This window comes from Notolepis coatsorum, assembly GCF_963971535.1.
Source record: "Notolepis coatsorum genome assembly, chromosome: 2".
Classification (NCBI taxonomy): Eukaryota; Metazoa; Chordata; class Actinopteri; order Aulopiformes; family Paralepididae; genus Notolepis; species Notolepis coatsorum.
The window spans coordinates 188315589-188335321 of record NC_140166.1 but is presented as its reverse complement, the minus strand read 5'-3'; the positions used below and the strand labels follow the sequence as shown (position 1 = coordinate 188335321).

The window sequence follows — 19733 nt, the reverse complement described above, 5'->3', positions numbered from 1 at the left end:
TGAGGCTAGGATAAGCCTTGTGGACCCAACTCTTTAGATGAGGGAACGGGTACATACGCACACAAGACGCGGCCACTGATGGGTCCATGGGGCTTGGATAAGTCCTGTGGACCCAACTCTGGCCACTGACCACATGAGGGAACGGGTACATACACACACAATACACGGCCACTGATGGATCCATGGGACTTGGTAAAGCACTATGGACCCAACTATGACCACTGATAAAAACGTAACTACACTAGCGTTATAAGAGCTAAACATTGCTACCTACCATACAAGTGCATTGGTTTAGTGCACTTCCGGTTGCTACTGAGCTGACATGTTTGTGCGGACCTGTTCTCCCAAACTGGTAAGCAAATGACTGTTTTTAACGTTATTTTCATTTTTACGTTACTATTATTATTATTACTATTATTATTATTATTATTATTATTATATTTTTTTTTAAACATTGATCTTAACTGATCACTGTGACTTTATTGCTTTTATCGTTATATATGCCTATATTTGTGTACAGCACTTTGAGCTACATGACATGTATGAAAGGTGCTTTATAAATACTTACTTACTTACTTACCATGCTAACATTGACCAGACGTGAAAAATAATATAATAATTATTATTATTATTCACAATGCGTCTCGTATTTTTTAGGACTACACAGGGCTCTACGCTAACCTTTTTCCCAAGGAGCACATGTGCTCCTAAATGAAAACATTTAGGAGCACACAAAGAAATTTAGGAGCACACAAAAATATTTAGGAGCACAGTGAAAATATTTCAAGTAACAGAGTTTTTAATAAATGTATATTTGTACTGTGCGTGCATGTGCAAATGGGAACAGGACACACATCTGTACAATAGCACATACCACCAAAGTCACTGGCCCACTGTGTGCGTGTGTGTGTATCTGCATGTGCAAACGGGAATGGGACACAGACATTTGAACTATTAAGTGATTAATGCCTACTGTAGCAACGTTGTAGCCAACAACTAGGCCTAATAAAAAAGGCAGTGACATTGAACAAAAAGGAGACACTGGCATTACCACCAGGGTCATCAGTAGAGGGGACTGTAAGGTGCCTTTTCGGTATACCGTAATTCCTCTAATAGTAACCCCGGCTTGTATTTGTTTCAACTGTAGCGGGTACCAGGCTTGTATTAGGAGGAGGCCTGTATAAGAGGGAGGCCTATATTTCAAATTTTCAAACGGATCATAATGAATAAATCAACATTTTGTGTCAGTTTGAACCCAGTAAAATGTACTGGGTTCATTTATTGAAACCAAGTACTGTATGAAATAGTAAACAGTGCAATACAGGTGGTCACTGGTCATTTCAACGTTTTCAAAGTGAAATCAAGTAACTAGCTCAGTATGCAGCTCAGTATATTAGTAACTCGGCTTGTATTAGGAGGCCGGCTTATAATTGCTTAGCTCAAGAGCACACCCGGCCATTAATAGAGACCCGGCTTGTATTTGAGACCTGGTTACTATTAGAGGAATTACGGTACTACCTTTGCTAAAACTGTGTTCTCTGTTAAAGGTGGTAACTACTGGAATAGCCTACCAGTTGTGATTAGAGTGCCCCACATACTCCATGTTCAAGACCCATGTTAAACTGCATCTTAAGGCAAACCAGAACTGTGATCATTTTTACTCTGATTTAGTTTATGTAACTTGTTTCTATTGTTGTTTTTATCATTGATTGTCACAATGCTTTTACCCTAAGCAGGCTATTTATTTATTGAAAGAGTTTTGCTGTCTCCCGTTTAGGGACTACGGGAGTACCGTACTTTTCGGACTATAAGCCGCAGCTTTTTTCCCCATTTTTCGACCCTGCGGCTTATATAACGGTGCGGCTTATATGTGGACCAAACCTGAAAATATTGCTTTTTTTACTGCATTGAAATGTTATTTATCTGTTCCCTTATTTGCTAAACTTAATACAACTTGTAAATGAGTTAATTCTTGTTATTTGTCCAACAGTATTGTGACAATCCCCTCTGTGCACGAACCCTTACATATGGTAATTAAACATTAAAACACCTGCGGCTTATAGTCCAGTGCGGCTTATATATGTACACATCATTCAATTTAGCTGCTGCGGCTTATAGTCGGGTGCGGCTTATAGTGCGAAAAGTACGGTAAATTAGCTCTTGCTACAACCCTGCATGTTTACATTTTGTATTTTGTACTTGATGTTAATTAACATGTGCTGTCCCTATCAAATAAACTATCAAATCAAACTACCGGTACTACTACAAAAGTAACAGTCACTTAACTTTAGCTTTTGCCCCTTTTATGCATACAATGCCTATGTTTTGGCTAGTGTTGCTCTTCTAGAAAAATTATCCTTTCAGGGTTGCCTATTGAAATACTGTACACCGAATCTCTTTTCAGGTGCGGGTTTCCTGACACAAACGGCGTGTTGCCTGCCTGTTTCTGCCCTCTGCAATATTTACAAAACATGACATTGTTTTCGAACTCTAGCCATGGAAAAACGTTTAGCCAATTCACGTTAAATTTGTATGTCTTCCCTCCGGCTCCAGTGGGTGTAGCTTCGCTAGCTACAGTGGGTGCTACAGTGGGGGTACTGTGGGTAGTGGGTGTAGCTTCGCTAGCTTGGCCAACTTCGCTAGCATGCTGGCTAGCGTCAGTATCTTGGTTAACGTCAACTATCACCTCTGTAACATGAGCTGCCTCGCCTGATTCATCATTCTCCTCTTCTAACGGTATATTTCGCACAAAATAAAAATGAATGGGCTTCGACATGGCTGTATTGTCTGACTGACAGTGACGCTGATTTCATTACTTTCCAGTCGCGTGACCACAGGAAACTCTACTGTGATTGGAACGTTTATGCGGCTTGTGAACTGTGGGACTTGTAGTTTTTTAACGATTATCAGCGGAGAGAAAAAAGCACGACTGAGGCTGTAATTAGGAACCGGTTCCTAATTGGCCGATGCCTGGAACCGTGTGGCTCCCGTGACTTTCGATTCCCTTAACGCTGCCAGGTTTTTCCTACAGTTGCGCAATAACGTTAGCGTTACCATGTAGCCATGGCACTCTATTTGATTCCTTAAGGGCTCGAAATTGCCTGGGTTTTGGTAATATGCTCCCGAAATGCTCCCGCTGTTTGGCTACTTCTATGTGCAGTGAAAACTACTTGAATGCTTTAGAACCTAGTCATTGATTTAGTTCAGGGTGAGCTAAAATTTGCCGCGGAGCTAACGCTAGCTAACGTGAGCTAACGCTATTTAATCAAGCTCACAAAGAGAGATAAACAGCTGACAGCGGATAGTACAGGTACAAATACAATAAAACAGCAGGTGGGGGCTGTTGTGTAAACCTTGTACTCTTTAGTTCACATATAATAAGAGACAGTGTGTTCAAACCTCTGTTACTCTATTTCATTAGCACTCAGTGATTTTTCTTTGTTGTGGAAGAATGTCCAGAATGTTTCCTTTCAAAAGAGACCAGACTCATGCATGTGCTATAAGTATAAAGTATAATAAATCGCAAATTACTTTTGGTATGCAATAGTCAGTCGTGTTGTGCAAAACTAGCCCCATTTTTGCCTGATGCATATGTCGTTAAAATCATTGGTAAACAAACTTAGTGCTGAAAATATACACTTTGACAAGGTTAGGGTCTTTACTAGGGATGTTCGATATTGGCTTTTTTAAGATATAACGATATTGTTGTCTGGTTCTCACTCTCCCTTTTTCCCTCTCTCTCTCTCCCTTATTTATTGTAATTTTCCTTGTATACTATTGCTACTGTAATTTTGTATTTTATTCACTTGTATGCATGTACATAACCTTGTTTTTGTTGCAGCCTCCCACCACCCCTTCCCTCAAAAAGATTTAGCTTTTTGGTCAGGCTGCTTTTGTATATAAGAATTAGTTCTTACTAGCTTGCCTGGGTAAATACAGGCTAAAAAATTGTAATAAAAAAATTTAAATCATAAAAAAAGCAGATGCAGATAATTTTCGATATTACATTTTAATGCCAATATTGGAAGATAATATCGGTAGGCCGATAATATCGGACATCTCTAGTCTTTACTCTTGGCGACATTTGAAAAAGAAACGCAACATTAATTAATACGGACTGTATTGATCCATTTATGACATGAAATAAATCTCGGCCCGGTACCGGGCCAATCACACTTAACACTTTGAATGCCCATAACGAATATTCTCGGGTTTACCCCCCACGGGTTGAATGCCCATAACGAGAATATTCGTTTTTTCTCGTTTCTTTTTTTTATTAGCGATCTGAATTCATATTTCATCAACCGAGTCTACCGTTGGTAAATCAGCCACCCCAGGCGCTCAGATGTGAAAAAAGCGCCCCCTATCGTCTCCCAGATGGTAATTCACCCTTTTGGATTGGACTCAATGAAAATGCATGAGAAAAAAAAACCCGGACTCCACTTTTTAATTCTCACGCATGTAACCGGAGCCGATCAGCTTCATGCTGGACCCTCAGCACAGCGTGGTTACTGTGTTTTACAGTGGGATTAGAGTGGGATCAATAAAAGGATCGATTTTTGGAATGGCTATCAGGAATTGGAATAATCCATTTGGATACCATCTGATCTCAGGTAAGGAATCTATTTTACCAGTTTTAGGATAATCAGACCCGTTTTCACGGAGATGTAAGCTTTTCCCCTATAATGGGATATGGCTGTTTGACTGTAAGATCGATCAGGAACTGAGAGAATCGATTTTCAGCGCGCGGCACCAGCGCGCACACGTACACATATACTATCGATAATCTAGCGTTCATTTGAAAACGATTAATAAATAGGCCAAAAAATTACAACGTTCTAGAATATTACAGTACAGGGCGATTATCATGGAATCTCTTCTTTTTTCCGTGAAAACGAGGGCTTTTCAAAATGCTATAAAACGGAAATGAACAGATAAAAAAACAATCCGCTTCGACAATGTTGACTGGAAATGGGTCATTGATAATGCGACGGGCAGATTAGACACAGCCATAATTTAAAACATAGATTAGGCGATATTAACGTTAACATTGAAGCGGATGGTGGGCATTCAAGCACTAAATGTGCGCCCCCTGCTGGGCATTCAAAGTGTTAAGGGGTTAAAGCCATCATTACACAGAGCCTTTATTCAATGGGCGGAGCGAACGCAGGTTCGAGTTCCTTGTAAAGATGTCAAGCCAGAGAAAAGGAAGGTTAAAATAACCCGTGTCTGACCCAGCTCACAACCGAGGAGAAGAACCACAGCCGACCCGGGTGCCTATTGCTTAATAACAGCGGAGCAGTGCTGCCGTTGCTTCCGCGTTTTCCCTGATTGGCTATGACACGCCCCGCGGCAGGCGCGGCAACCGCAGAGCGTAGCCGCGGAGCGGCAGAGCTTGCGGCATTATGTAACCGCCCTAATCCGCCATGATTTTAATTCGGCGCTCAGCTCACCTGGCAGCGCTCTTTTTCTTTTTTTTGCTCTTTTTTTTTTTTTACGTGTATTCTTTCGCCGGTTAAGGTTAGGCATGGTTATGGTTAAGGTTAAGGTTAAGGTTAGGCATTGTTTCGGAGTTGGTTAAGGTTAGAACGGTTAAGTTTAGGCGCTGTTAAGGAGCTGGTTAAGGTTAGAGTTTGTCTTAGAGAATGGCAATATTCTTTCTATGTTAAGGTTAAGGTTAGGCATGGTTAAGGTTAAGGTTAGGCATTGTTTCGGAGTTGGTTAAGGTTAGAACGGTTAAGTTTAGGCGCTGTTAAGGAGCTGGTTAAGGTTAGCGTTTGTCTTAGAGAATGGCAATAGACAGCCTATTTCCGCACTGCCGCTCTCCCGCGTTGCCGCGGTCACATGGTCAAATTGTCACATTCTTGCACTGCTCCGCTGTTAAAAAGCAACACGCGACCCGGGTCCTCATTTATCAATAATGCGTAGAAAGTGTTCTATTTTCATTCCCAAGCACGGAATTTAGAATGTCTCTATGCACAGTCGGAATTGATCAAACGTGCGTACACGGGTCCTACGCACACCTGCAAATACTCTGTGTTGATAAATACCACTTGTTCTATGCTCCGCGCTCGTGCACGATTGTAAGTATTTGCATACAGAACCGCCCCTAATTAACCATATATATGGTAATGAAACACCCCCATGAAATGTGGAAAAATGGGCTAAGCAAACTATGAGAAACTTCACTGAAAGAGCAAGATTGATCACGGAGGTCTAACTAACTAATTTAACGTATGCAGCATTTTCCGTTGTGAACAATCTTATTTGGAAACATGACAGAATAATAGTATTTAGCTTTTTATTTTAAACAATATTTAATCGTATGATTATAGATATTCTTAGAGAATAAATAGATCCAATGAAATTGTCAATTTCACAAATCCTCTCTTGGCCTTGGCCTGCCGTTATTGATATATGGATATTGTATGTAGTTGGGAGTTGGGTAAATTACGACATCCAACACTCCCCCCGCACCCCACGAGAAGTATTCCTATAACGCTATAAACCATGCTGAATTAATTCGGAAAGACCTATTCAAAATGCTATTTATAGGGTTTGACAATAATTACACTAATGTCGCTATTTTACAATGAACTATAATTAATTACGTGTCATACAAAACATGTCTTTGTTGGAACTCTAATCCGTCCGTCTGCAGTCTTCCTATTCTACCGCTTGGTGACATGTACGCACGGTCCGAGCTGTGTGCAGACTGAGATATACTCAAGCACACGTTCAAATAGATAAATCCCACACTTTGCTTAGAAATGATCGTACACATGGTTTACGCACATATCTGTGTGTACGCACTACGCAGCATTGATAAATGAGGGCCCTGGTGTTTTGTTCTGTGGAAAGTAAAGCCAGAGAACTACAGCCATTCCACCACTGTGCCAAAGGTGCATGTAAATTTGGCAAGTTTGAAATCCATTGATTTCTGCAGACTTTTCTCCACATTGTAAAGATGATCATACCATAACAGGTGGATAAATAATGTCTGCGGAAACTGATCACGATTATATATTAGATTCTATACTGGGTCTGCTATTACATTTTAACCTGGGTCAGCAGTCTAACGAGGGCATGGGTGACAGGCTCTTGGTGCCCTAAATAGTGTGAACCACAGTTCTCAGGTGTGGTCGAGTCTTTAGGGACATTTATTTACCTCTGCATAGGTAGCTGGAGTGTCCGCTTTCTCCACACCGTAGTAATGTTTACAGTTGGTTGCCGCAGCAACCTGCAGCACTACCTGGCCCACTCCTGTAAAAATAAAGAAAGAATAAAACGTGTTTATACATTCAATTCATGTTGTTGACTAAATGTCTTTTAACCAAACCAAGGGACGCATCCGGTTGCTTAAAGCTAGTTATTCATAGTCTAACAGGGTTAGACATTAGGGGTGTAACGATTAGATTACGATTCTTCAGGCAACGATTCATCAGTTAATTCCCCAAAACATTTTGAATACACAAATGTGGCTGGGGGAACTGATTCACTCAGCATGAATGGACTATAGGTCAATAAAAACAATACACAAAAAAAATTAAAAATTATTTCTATTATAATCGATTCTAACATATTCAAATCGATGCATCGAATCGAACACATTAGAATCGATGCATTTCAATTAATCGATGCATCGTTTCACCCCTAGTTGACATGGATTCCTTCGGTGCGTGCTGCCCCGGCGTCAGTGACAGACCCACTCTGTCACAACCCACACTGACGACAACATCAGCTCTCAGTAAAAGTAAAACAAGTTTTTCCTAACATGGTTCCCACTTCCTTGACTTTTCCATTACCAGAACAGAGCATTTCCAGTGTATGTTCCTGGCATTATGGCTGTTTTTCAACTGAGAAAAGGTCCCCAAAAATGATAGATTATTGTAGAAACTGCTAAAGGCCACAATATGATGTAATAACTTATGTTGAGAAATCTATGATACTCATATTCCATGACTTCACTCACACGTGCATTAGATCCCTATACTTTGCCTGTCTGGAACAGATCCAGGATCAGGGTATCTGCAGAGACCTTTTTAATACCAAATGTTCCTATAATGACACTCATCCTCAACTCATAATCATAGCCGACACACACAACCTCCCAGTACAGATGGCAGGCTGGAGGCCAACTCACCACTGCCCCAGTACAGACGGCAGGCTAGAGGACAACTCACCACTGCCCCAGTACAGACGGCAGGTTAGAGGCCAACTCACCACTGCCCAGGTCCACAAAGGTGTCGTCTTCCATCATCTCCATCTCGCCGATGATCTGAGCCACCAGGTCGAAGGAGGTCTCGCCGTACACTTCCGGGGAAAAGGGCTCGTAGTTGTTGAGCTTCTCCGGGTCAGTCACTGAGTGGTTGTAGACCTGCTGCAGGATGTGTCTCAGCAACCCGTTGGACGGCCGCTTGTTCAGCTTCATGGGCTGCGTGGTTCCCTTCCACTGGAGCAAGGACACAAATACACAGCATGGATACACACAGACACACAAACATGCATTAAGGCAAAGACTCAAAGCCATAGATACAGACAACACAGACACACACAACACAGACAACATGGATTGGATAGTTGATACACACAAGATACACACAACATGGATACACACACATGCATTAACTCTTTCAGCGCCGGCGGGTCTAGCCATCTTTGTTCCTACTCCGCCACCGCTCTAAGAGATAGGGATGCATGGCGGTGTTTGCAGGGCATATGGGGCTGTACGTTGAATTTTTTTGCACATAGCACTGGTGCTACAGAGGTTGATAGTTTTGTAGCACAAGTATAAAACGTGTTATATTTGTAACAGTCACAAATGTGCCTATTGTATTTGTGTTATTTAGTTGCAGTGCCATGTTTGGCTGACATTTTCATGCTGTTACGTGTAAGGAATTATGGGATTTGGTGTTGGGTGTATGGACTCTACTAGGGGTGGGAATCACCAGTGTCATCACGATATGATACGATATCGATTCTTTGGACAACAATACGATATTTGCCTATATCTGCCACGATACGATACGATGCACTGCAGGTGCCTGCAATCGATACGAGACGATATCATAACTTCATAAGCCCATTTAACACAATCAGTAACATTTTATTTGGGACTCACAACACGCAACCTAAACCGCCTTCCGTTCCTGCAATTGTTTTATGTTGCATGATGATCATGAATACATTTATTATGTATTGTATTTTTTATGTTTAAATATCAACAATATCTGTCCACCCTCAGTACATTTACTATCAGGGTAAGAAACTACATTTTTGGCTTACCAGCCAACTGGCGCGTATATGATTTCTTTTACCAGCCAAACAGATTTTTTTACCAGCCATAAATAAATCGCTAATTGTGATAATTACTTCTTTGTATGTCTTCGTCTAAATTGATTTCCAATCATAGTAATAAGCACACCGTGTCTCTACTCTTTAAAATATTTATTACCATAAAACATTAATAAGTGTCTCTACTCTTCACAATATTAGCATAAAACATATATTAATCACACCGTCTCTACTCTTCAAAATATTAGGATATCACATATTAACATGAAAGAGGGAACTATTCTGGACTGGGTTGGGCAGGGAAAGTTGGGCTGGTCTAGGTTGGACTGGGTTGGGTTGGACTGGGCTGGGCAGTGAAAGAACCAAGCATTTCACTGTAATGTAATAGCTAAATAAAACAACTTGAACTTGACTTGTTACATTTGCACTCTGGTTGGATGCCAAACGTATTCTGGTTGTACTGTACTTGTGCTGTATGATGACAAATGACAATACATTGGAAACGAATCTCATGTCAACGCTAGGGGTTCAGCAGGTGTATTCTGAATGACAAGTATGACAACATCACCGTTGTGAAGGGCATATGGGCGAGTGGTGATATGGGGGGAAACTAGGGCTGGGCGATATAACGATAACGATAAATATCGCGATATATTTTAATAATCGATATCGAATATCGAAATAAAAAAAAAACGAAAAATCATTTTTTTTTTTTTTACCTGCAACAGGGCAGTTTTAAAACCAAAGACAGTGGACAGACTTGTCTTTCTTGCCTGCAACTTAAAGTAATGGCTTTGCTTGTCCAAATGACAATACTGACCAAATTCAGATTTCTTTTTCTCTTGTCCATTTATTTTGTTTGCTTTCTAATTTAAAATACATTTTGAAACCGTCTGTACACAGTAGGCTATGTGTGCTAGCAGAACTAGACTCCAGTCACGAGTCACAGTGCACATGTGCGGTGGTTTGTCCACCAAAAAAGCGCCAAAAGATCGAAAATAAACTAGCAGAGCCAGAACTGTTCAACTCCTCTGGAGCCACAGCCAGCAGAGAAGCCGGTTTACTTTAGCTTTTAAACCAGCTGCAGCCTGAGAACTGGAGTGTGAGGGGATGTAACACTAAAGATGGCGGCAATGACAAAGAATTGCTGCAAAATAAACATACATCTGTTGTTAAAAAAAAAAAAAAAAATATATATATAATTATAATTTTTTTTATACTTATAACAATTCGATAATTATCGATATCGAGAAATAAAATAAAATCATCATATCGTTATCGCGATAAGATTTTTTTCCATATCGCCCAGCCCTAGGGGAAACCCGGTAATAATTCGGTAATAATAAAATGTCACTCAAGTCAAGTCAAGTAATTTATTTATAGAGCACATTTAAAAGCTCGAGAGCCAACCAAAGTGCTGTACAGTACAGTCAAAGCATAAAATCAATGTCCTATAAAATACACAAATACAAAAAGGCACAACAGGACAGGACAGTACATTCAGAAAATAGGACAAGCGGATAGAGGAGCACAAAGTACAGTATAGCACACAGGGGACAGAGGAGCACAAGAAGAGATACAAGAGCGAGGGGGCAGGATAAAATTGCATGTGAGTGTGTGGGTTAGGGTGTGGGAGAATCAGGATTAATCGAAGGCTAGGGAATAAAAGTGGGTTTTTTAACGGGCCTTAAATGTCTCGAGCGTGGGGGCAGATCGAATCTCCAGGGGAAGCTGGTTCCATAGTTTGGGGGCCACAGCCTTGAAGGAGCGATCGCCTCTCTTTTTTAGTCTGGTGCATTTAAGCAAAGCCGCTCAGTATAGTCGTCCACTATGTTGAACGCGCGTTATGGTAGCTTGTTACATGCTAGGTAGCTAGCCGGCTAATGCTGGTTGACTTGAGTGAGTGGAATAGTTAGCCTCACGCCCACTTGTCATTCTCATCCGACTCGAAGGAGACGAGTCGCATGCTCTTGTTCGCCCCCATGTCAGACCGCACTGATATCCGAAAGAGACGACTCTACATGCAATTATTTTCATCCACTCAGGGCCGCCTCAGGGGGTGTGCGAGCAGTGCGGTCGCACAGGGCCTCGCGGGAAGGGGGGCCTCGCAAAAAAAAATAAAAAGAAATAAAAAAAATATATATATATTTTTTTTTGCGAGGCCCCCCTTCCCGCGAGGCCCTTTTTCATCACAGACCTAAAATCTAGTTTTGCTTATATGCTTATATATTTCACATTAGACACGTTTGTAGAATGTGTCTGACTTGTTCCTGCCTCTGCGGCTCTGCAGACTGCAGTTTTCCGGTTTCTGCGGCTTTGCTGCTCTACAGATTTTAGGATAGTGTTTCCGGTCTCTTCTCCCGTCCCCCGTAATAGAAGAAGAAGAAGAAGACACACGACACGAGGTAGAATCTAATTCAGCGCTATTCAGAGGAGCCAGTGGAATGTCTTTTCAAAAGCAGCATGGATCAGAAGAAATTACACCGTGGGCCAAGAAAGTCTCCTTCCAACTTTACCATTGGCGCCGCATTGATACTGCGTTATGGTGAGTCAACCTATCATTATATTCCCGCCGTGGACCTATCTCTATTTCTCTCTCTCTGGAGCCAAACTGGTCGACTAGCTAATAGACTTAGTACTACTAGTAGCTAACGGTGTGTGCCTGGTGTCAGCACCTGGCTGTGTGTAGCCGCATAGCTTGCTTCTGCGTTAGCTAATGGTTAGCACAAGCATCAAACGAACGTTCCCAGCTGAAGCTAAACAGCTAACTGGCTAACAGTTAGCTCAATCAGCTGTTAGCTAATTAGCTGTTAGCTTGTGCTAACCATTAGCTAACGCAGAAGCAAGCTATGCGGCTACATACAGCCAGGTGCCTGATTGAGCTAACTGTTAGCCAGTTAGCTGTTTAGCTTCAGCTGGGAACGTTCGTTTGATGCCATCAGTTAGCCTTGAGAATAGCAGGGGGTTCTGGCACTCTGACTACGACAGAAGATGTAGTCGGGCCTGCACCATGACAAGGCTCTGGCCATAGCTTATTTGTCCCAACAGCGAGAGGCCTTTCGTCAACGTGGAGACCTGTGTTGCGGCCTTTCGCCCTGCGTTCCTTTTGTGCAGGTAAGATTAATGAAAATGTCATGACATTACCCCATTCTTCCTTCCTTCCCCTCCCGAATGTTTTGTTAATAACGATGTTTTTTTCCAGGCAAAACATATGCTACTTCACAACATTTGGAGATACGACATGTGCTGTGTGTGAATGTCTTGGTCGTTTGTGTAGCTTGGGTAGCGTTGGGCCGTTGGCCAAAGCTGTGTGTGGCCTGGTGTCACAGTACCTGGCTAGCCTATTTAGCTGATGTCGGCCATTGGCTCCTTGCTGCTTTGGTTTCTCTGGTATAGACCCTCTTCTTGTTGGATTTAAGTGTTGATCTTTGTCCTTTTGGATCTCTCATACATGCTCTAGTCTCTCTCTAACACACACACACATGACAAACACACATGTTCTCTCTCTCTCCCTCTCTCTTTCTAACACACACAGTCTGCCTATGGCGGCCTTTCTCGATGGCTAGGCTGTGCTCAAGGATCTTCAGTCACAGTGCTCAGGTATTCTGCCACTGTGTACTCTCTGTTTAGGGCCAAATAGCATTTCAATTTCTTTCCAATGTGTGTCTCTCTCTCTCTCTCTCTCTCTCTCCCTCTCTCCCTTGGATTTAAGTGTTGATCTTTGTCCTTTTGGATCTCTCATACATGCTCTAGTCTCTCTCTAACACACACACACATGACAAACACACATGTTCTCTCTCTCTCTCTCTCTCTAACACACACAGTCTGCCTATGGCGGCCTTTCTCGATGGCTAGGCTGTGCTCAAGGATCTTCAGTCACAGTGCTCAGGTATTCTGCCACTGTGTACTCTGTTTAGGGCCAAATAGCATTTCAATTTCTTTCCAATGTGTCTCTCTCTCTCTCTCTCTCTCTCTTGGATTTAAGTGTTGATCTTTGTCCTTTTGGATCTCTCATACATGCTCTAGTCTCTCTCTAACACACACACACATGACAAACACACATGTTCTCTCTCTCTCTCTCTCTCTCTCTTTCTAACACACACAGTCTGCCTATGGCGGCCTTTCTCGATGGCTAGGCTGTGCTCAAGGATCTTCAGTCACAGTGCTCAGGTATTCTGCCACTGTGTACTCTCTGTTTAGGGCCAAATAGCATTTCAATTTCTTTCCAATGTGTCTCTCTCTCTCTCTCTCCCTCTCTCCCTTGGATTTAAGTGTTGATCTTTGTCCTTTTGGATCTCTCATACATGCTCTAGTCTCTCTCTAACACACACACACATGACAAACACACATGTTCTCTCTCTCTCTCTCTAACACACAGTCTGCCTATGGCGGCCTTTCTCGATGGCTAGGCTGTGCTCAAGGATCTTCAGTCACAGTGCTCAGGTATTCTGCCACTGTGTACTCTGTTTAGGGCCAAATAGCATTTCAATTTCTTTCCAATGTGTCTCTCTCTCTCTCTCTCTCTTGGATTTATGTGTTGATCTTTGTCCTTTTGGATCTCTCATACATGCTCTAGTCTCTCTCTAACACACACACATGACAAACACACATGTTCTCTCTCTCTCTCTCTCTCTTTCTAACACACACAGTCTGCCTATGGCGGCCTTTCTCGATGGCTAGGCTGTGCTCAAGGATCTTCAGTCACAGTGCTCAGGTATTCTGCCACTGTGTACTCTCTGTTTAGGGCCAAATAGCATTTCAATTTCTTTCCAATGTGTCTCTCTCTCTCTCTCTCTCTGTACACTGTATATTGACTGTAGAACGGGAGCTCTCTCTCGCTCTCTCTTTTGCTATATGTTGACTGTATCATGCCCCGCCTCGGGCAGCGCTATTATTTAAGAATATGTTGACTGTAAAAAAAAATATATATATATATATATATATATATATATATATATTTTTTTTTAACCTTTTGGGGGGGGGGGGGGGGGGGGGGGCCTCACGTTAAATCTCGCACAGGGCCTCGCATTTCTCCCAGGCGGCCCTGCATCCACTGATGTGTTTTTGTCTAAGTTTGTCTACGTTGTCAAGCCGGTGACAGGAGTCTGTAGGGCTGCACGCAGTGGTCTATCCACTTCCCCTAGATGGGCGGCATCTTCTAGAAAACGAGTGTTCATTGGAGGAGCTTAGAACGCAACGATGATGTTCATTGGTTATGGATTATTATGAGGCGCAGAATGATTTTTTTGTTTTGTTTACTACTCGCCAGTGTGGCGAGGGCTCTTCATGAATCACTCGCCAAACATAAAGAATACTCGCATTTGGAGAGTAAAATGGACTAATTTCCTCCCTCGTTTACTATCAATATAATTACTCGTCTGACTTCATCTGATCTTTTCAAATGCGCACACACACACAGAAGGGAGAATGCACCCCCCCCCCTCCTCACTCTGCCCATCTGCTGTTCTCTCTATGGCTCTGAACAGGGTTTTAGCTTGTTGTTAGCTTATGCTAACGTAACGTTAATTTCGGCCTTTAACACGACGTGGTCATAAAGGAATGGCAAGGATTGCAAAGCATGTTAGATGCATTTGACCCGTTGCGGAATAAAACAGCAGGGACTTGTTTTGGGTCGCAAAATAGGCACACTAGCCTTGCTATGTTTCAATGTCAGTGTTCCAGACGCTACTGCGCTGTGCCGTAGAGCCGAGCGGATACGAGTCGACTCCACTGGATTTTCAAAATAAGAGTATCGATATGAACCGAACGTTGTTAGCTGCCGGAGCCATAGATATTATGGCTGGAGCTGCGCTTCTGCGGAGATGAGACTTGCCACAGGATTTTCAAAATAAGAGTATCGATATGAACCGAATGCCAATCGCACCAGTGCTACTGAAGTAAATCCATTCATCGCACAGACCGATGTTGCTGTAGCACGTGCGACATATCTCGCACTGTTCAGCCCTGCTATATCTATATTATAGCTATGGAGACAATACTATGCTCATTTGACAAACTATCCATCGTTCAACATGTGAAAAATTATGAATTTTTTAATGTATACGTTTGTGTGTTATACCGTGGTGAATAGTGTATAGTTTAGGAGTGATCCGGGCTAATTCCTGAAAAGCTGAGTTATAGGGCGCTACGTGAATTCTGCTACAAGTGTTGGCGTTTCTTGCCTGGACACTACTATTTCCAAATCAAATGTATATAATAGGTATTATGTTTCATCATGAATGCATGAAAGAGGGGGGGGTTTGATGCTTTGATCGTCACCAACGGCATACGTTTTAGAGTATGTTACATATGATCATTGCGATCAATGTGAAATCATGGTTGGATCAAAGTAGGATTGATGTCATATAGTCTAGGAGGTATCCCAAAAAGAATATTCCAATTGTCTGATCGCGATTTCCAGTATTGGAAAATGAATTTAGTTCCTTCTAATGCTTTTCAAGGACAGAAAGAACTGTTTTCCATCTGGTACAGAGGCTTTGTTTATGGAATAAACAAAATGTTTCCAAGAAAGGTACCACGTTTACCAGTGTCGTTTCTTCCGACTACGGATGTACTAACAGGGTTGATACAGTGTGAGACAGCTAATGAGATATCCAAGTGAAACAAACACAATGCGGAGGCCAGTCACGGAGCAGCAGGTGGATTAAATGATTAAAGGCTAGAAACACCGTTATCTTTCACTATGGTAACCCCGAGTTAAATAAAAGAAATAACAATCCAAAAACGTATATATATACGTTTATGGCGCTGAACAGTTGGCGAGCAAACACGTATATATATGTGGACGGCACAGATTGAGTTAAGGCACTCAAAGCCATAGATATACACACACAAACAAACACGGACACATACACACACTAGGGCTGAGCCCAAACGTTCGGACCTTCGTTCATTACGTTGGCATTCGAATTCTAAATCAAAATTGTATTAATTATTTTTATATATACTCGTTATTGGATCGTTATTTCTTTTATTCGCTATTTCCATTCATAAATCATCCAGGTATGCTGTGGTACTGTGTGGCAATGTGTCTGAGATCGCAATGGTCCGATATCGCCGCCTGGTGTGTTTGCGGCCGATGTTGCACTCCCTTTGTGTGTCTGTGTATGCGGCTGTGCGTCATTGAAAGTCATCCGGGGCGGAGTTTTCTTGTAACGTGGATCAAGATCTTCACTCAATCACATTGAATCGCGTTCGGGACGCCGGATTCATTATGCTGTGGGGGGTTATGGCGTGGGCCAAATGGACATACAATCTAGCAGATGGCAATCAAATAATTGGAATATTCTTTTTGGATTATCATCGGCCACAGGTAAGAGCAATTTAACGTCAATTTCGTCAATGTCCATTGTTTTCATAGCCATCGCCCTGATCAACGTATGCTGTTGTACTAACGAATGCCGTTATTGACAATCAATTAACCCATTCAGTGGCAACCACAAGATTAGTTGGGTTAACTCGGCATGCGTTGAGTGCCAAGACCAGAGAAAACTCCGGTTTTATTAGCAATATCCATACATTTTTCATCCATCCATCCAGCCTGACGTTATCATTGGGAATGGGTCTGAGCTCGAAAAGGGCAAATACCGCCGCCTATCGTCTCCCGGATGGTATTGCACATCATTGGATTGGATTGGGTGAGACTGTGAATAAAAAAAATAAGTCCGGTCCAGGTTTTACTTCTCGGGCATGCAGCTGGATACTATTGCATTGAGTCCCCCCACTGGGAGCAGCGTCGATTATGTGTTTTGGTGCTATAACGTTGGATCAATAAACGCTATCAATATTTGGAATGACAATCAGGAATTGGATTAATCTTTTTGCAGAACATCTGATGTGAGGTAAGGACTCTATGTTACCAGTCTTGGGTTATTCAGATGTTTTTTTCTCCGCCATCGCAGCGTGTGTGTGCGCGTAACGTTAGCTGTATCCACGGCATGGATAATCGATTTTTCAGCCCGCTTCTCTAGTGTGCATACCTAAGTACACATACTATATGAATAGTATAGTATAACTTGAGATTAGGGATGTCCGATATTATCGGCCGACCGATATTATCGGCCGATATCGGCAGTAAAATGTGATATCGGAAAATATCGGTATCGGTTTAAAAAAAAACAAAAAACAATAACAATATTTGTTATATATATATATCCAGTGAAATTATTAGTTACCTGAAATTATTCAGTTTTTGGGGGGGGGGGGGAACCCTGCATATATCGGTATCGGTTGATATCGGTTGATATCGGTATCGGAAATTAAGAGTTGGACAATATCGGAATATCGGTAAAAAAGCCAATATCGAGCATCCCTACTTGAGATTGTATAATATAGCATTGTATAGCAGTGTACATAAAGACCCAGTGCCTCATCCGTAGCTATCAGTGTATTGCACTACCACAGGACCTAGCATGTCCTACCATGCTCTGTAAATAACTCATGTACATAAATATACCGATATGCCCTACTTTGTTTACTTGTTTTATTGCACAATGTCGTTCTATTGGATTCTATTATATATTACTATTGTATTATGCACATTGTTGCGGGCAAGACCCCCCGCATTTCATTGTATACCGTGACAAATAAAACTCTTGACTTGACTTGATAATCTAGGGTTTATTTGAAAACTATTCATAAATAAGCCGAAAAATGACAACGTGTTTTGTGTATTCCAGTAAAGGGCTATTATCGTGGAATTTCTCTGAAATTCTCCAAAATCTCCAAAACTATACTCTTATTCAAAACGGTATAAAACGGAAATGTACCAATGAAAAAACAATCCGTTTCGTACATGTTGACTGCAAGCAAGTCATTGATAAGCGAGGGGTGTTTTAGACCATAGCCATAATTTTAAGATATAGTTTTTAGGCGTTCGCAAATTTCCCCGACCTCCCATCAGGGTTCTTACACCTTTTCCAAAGCAAAATTCAAGCATTTTTCAAGCATTTTCAAGGTGCCTTTTCAAGCTTTTCCAGCATCTTACGCAGCTGTGGTAAATAAAATATTTACACAAAATGATAATTTCACTTCTTCCATCACATTAAATCAGATGTTATTGTGCTATAAACAACCAAAATGATGTAGACATGGCATCCTATATAACCTGGCTGAGCCAATATGAAACAATCACTCAAATAATCACCAGATAAAACTTACATTTCAATCAAATATTTACTGAAAATGTGCAAAATAAGTGAACAGTTTTTGAGGTAGGCAGTCAATCAGCTCCTTGAGCTTTAAAATGTATACAAAAATCAAATCAACCTAGAATTTGTATATAACCCTCCACAGTGGTGTGTTCAGTTGGTACGTACCAACAGGGACCAGGATGTAAGCTATATGATGCCCATGTTATTGGTTGCAATACAGACGCACAGTTGACACACGCTCTCTTGTTATTTCACACAAACAGCTACCCCTAGTAGCTGGCTTCTTATGTTGCTGACATATCCTACAGAACATTCCTTAAAATAGAAAGAATTGATTTGCTTGTTAGCTATGTTGATCACAGCGAAACCACAGCTCCGATGCATAATGGTGTTAGCTAAACAAAAAACTTGTTTTAAGGTAAATTGGCTTTCAGTGTGTCAGAGCAAGCGCACTCAAGTTGTGCAGACTGGACGTTCTGACCGAAGAGTCAGTTTATCAGAGAGGAGCAGCAGGTGGCGGTAGTCTGTATCATCAAGGGGAAACGGAAAACCACATGATGTAAATAAGCCATTGCTACCACGTTAGCCGTGTTATCATTGTTATCGCGGGTATCACCCCACGTCACGTCATATCGTATAAATAGTTTTATTTTCTTACTTCAATATAATTGTTTGTTACTCTATTTTGCAAACCCCCATAAACGCATCTGGACGTCACCATGGTTTTCTTTTGAACGTGTCACAATTAGGAGCCTACTTAGCCTCTTTGCTTTATACACTCTCGCTCAGCACAGACGATAGCCTCTCTGAGAATTCCTACCACATTGCGTTTGCAGGTCTGAGAAAGTGATGTTGCAAGCCCTGGCTATTTGTGACTTCAGCCAATCAGTGATCTCTCTTTTCCCGACGTTGCCCGATCGCTCCACGCCGATTCGACATGCCAAAATGTCCCGACTCACCCAACAAATCATTCGACGTTAGCCGATGTTCGGGACACGCCACACCAACTCGGACCACCAACACTCCCAACAGACGTTCGAGAGCCGATAATCGGCTTGGTGTGTACCCCCCTTGAAGCATCTGAGAATGCTTATGGACTCACCAGTTGGTGTATGCCGTCAATGGCTCTGTTGTATTTGTCACAGAGTCTCTGCATACTCTCGAAGCTGTGAGAAAGACGTGTGAAATTAGTGCCATTGTTATGTACAACAGCAATACAGAGAGTTCCAATATCTTCTCAGTGAAAATGCAACCAATTTCAACACC

General features: G+C 41.8%; 1 protein-coding gene across 2 annotated transcripts in view; it reads right to left on the bottom strand.

Annotated features, from left to right (window-relative positions):
* dot1l (DOT1-like histone H3K79 methyltransferase) overlaps positions 1 to 19733 on the bottom strand; it is a 138904-nt gene that overhangs the window by 57549 nt on the left and 61622 nt on the right. For both annotated transcript variants that reach the window (XM_084337981.1, XM_084337982.1), the window contains exons 4-6: positions 19570 to 19633; positions 8224 to 8452; positions 7169 to 7263 (exon numbers count right to left, since the gene is read on the bottom strand). In XM_084337981.1, the coding sequence (XP_084194107.1) occupies positions 7169 to 7263; positions 8224 to 8452; positions 19570 to 19633 (388 nt within the window). The remainder of the gene's footprint in view (positions 1 to 7168; positions 7264 to 8223; positions 8453 to 19569; positions 19634 to 19733) is intronic.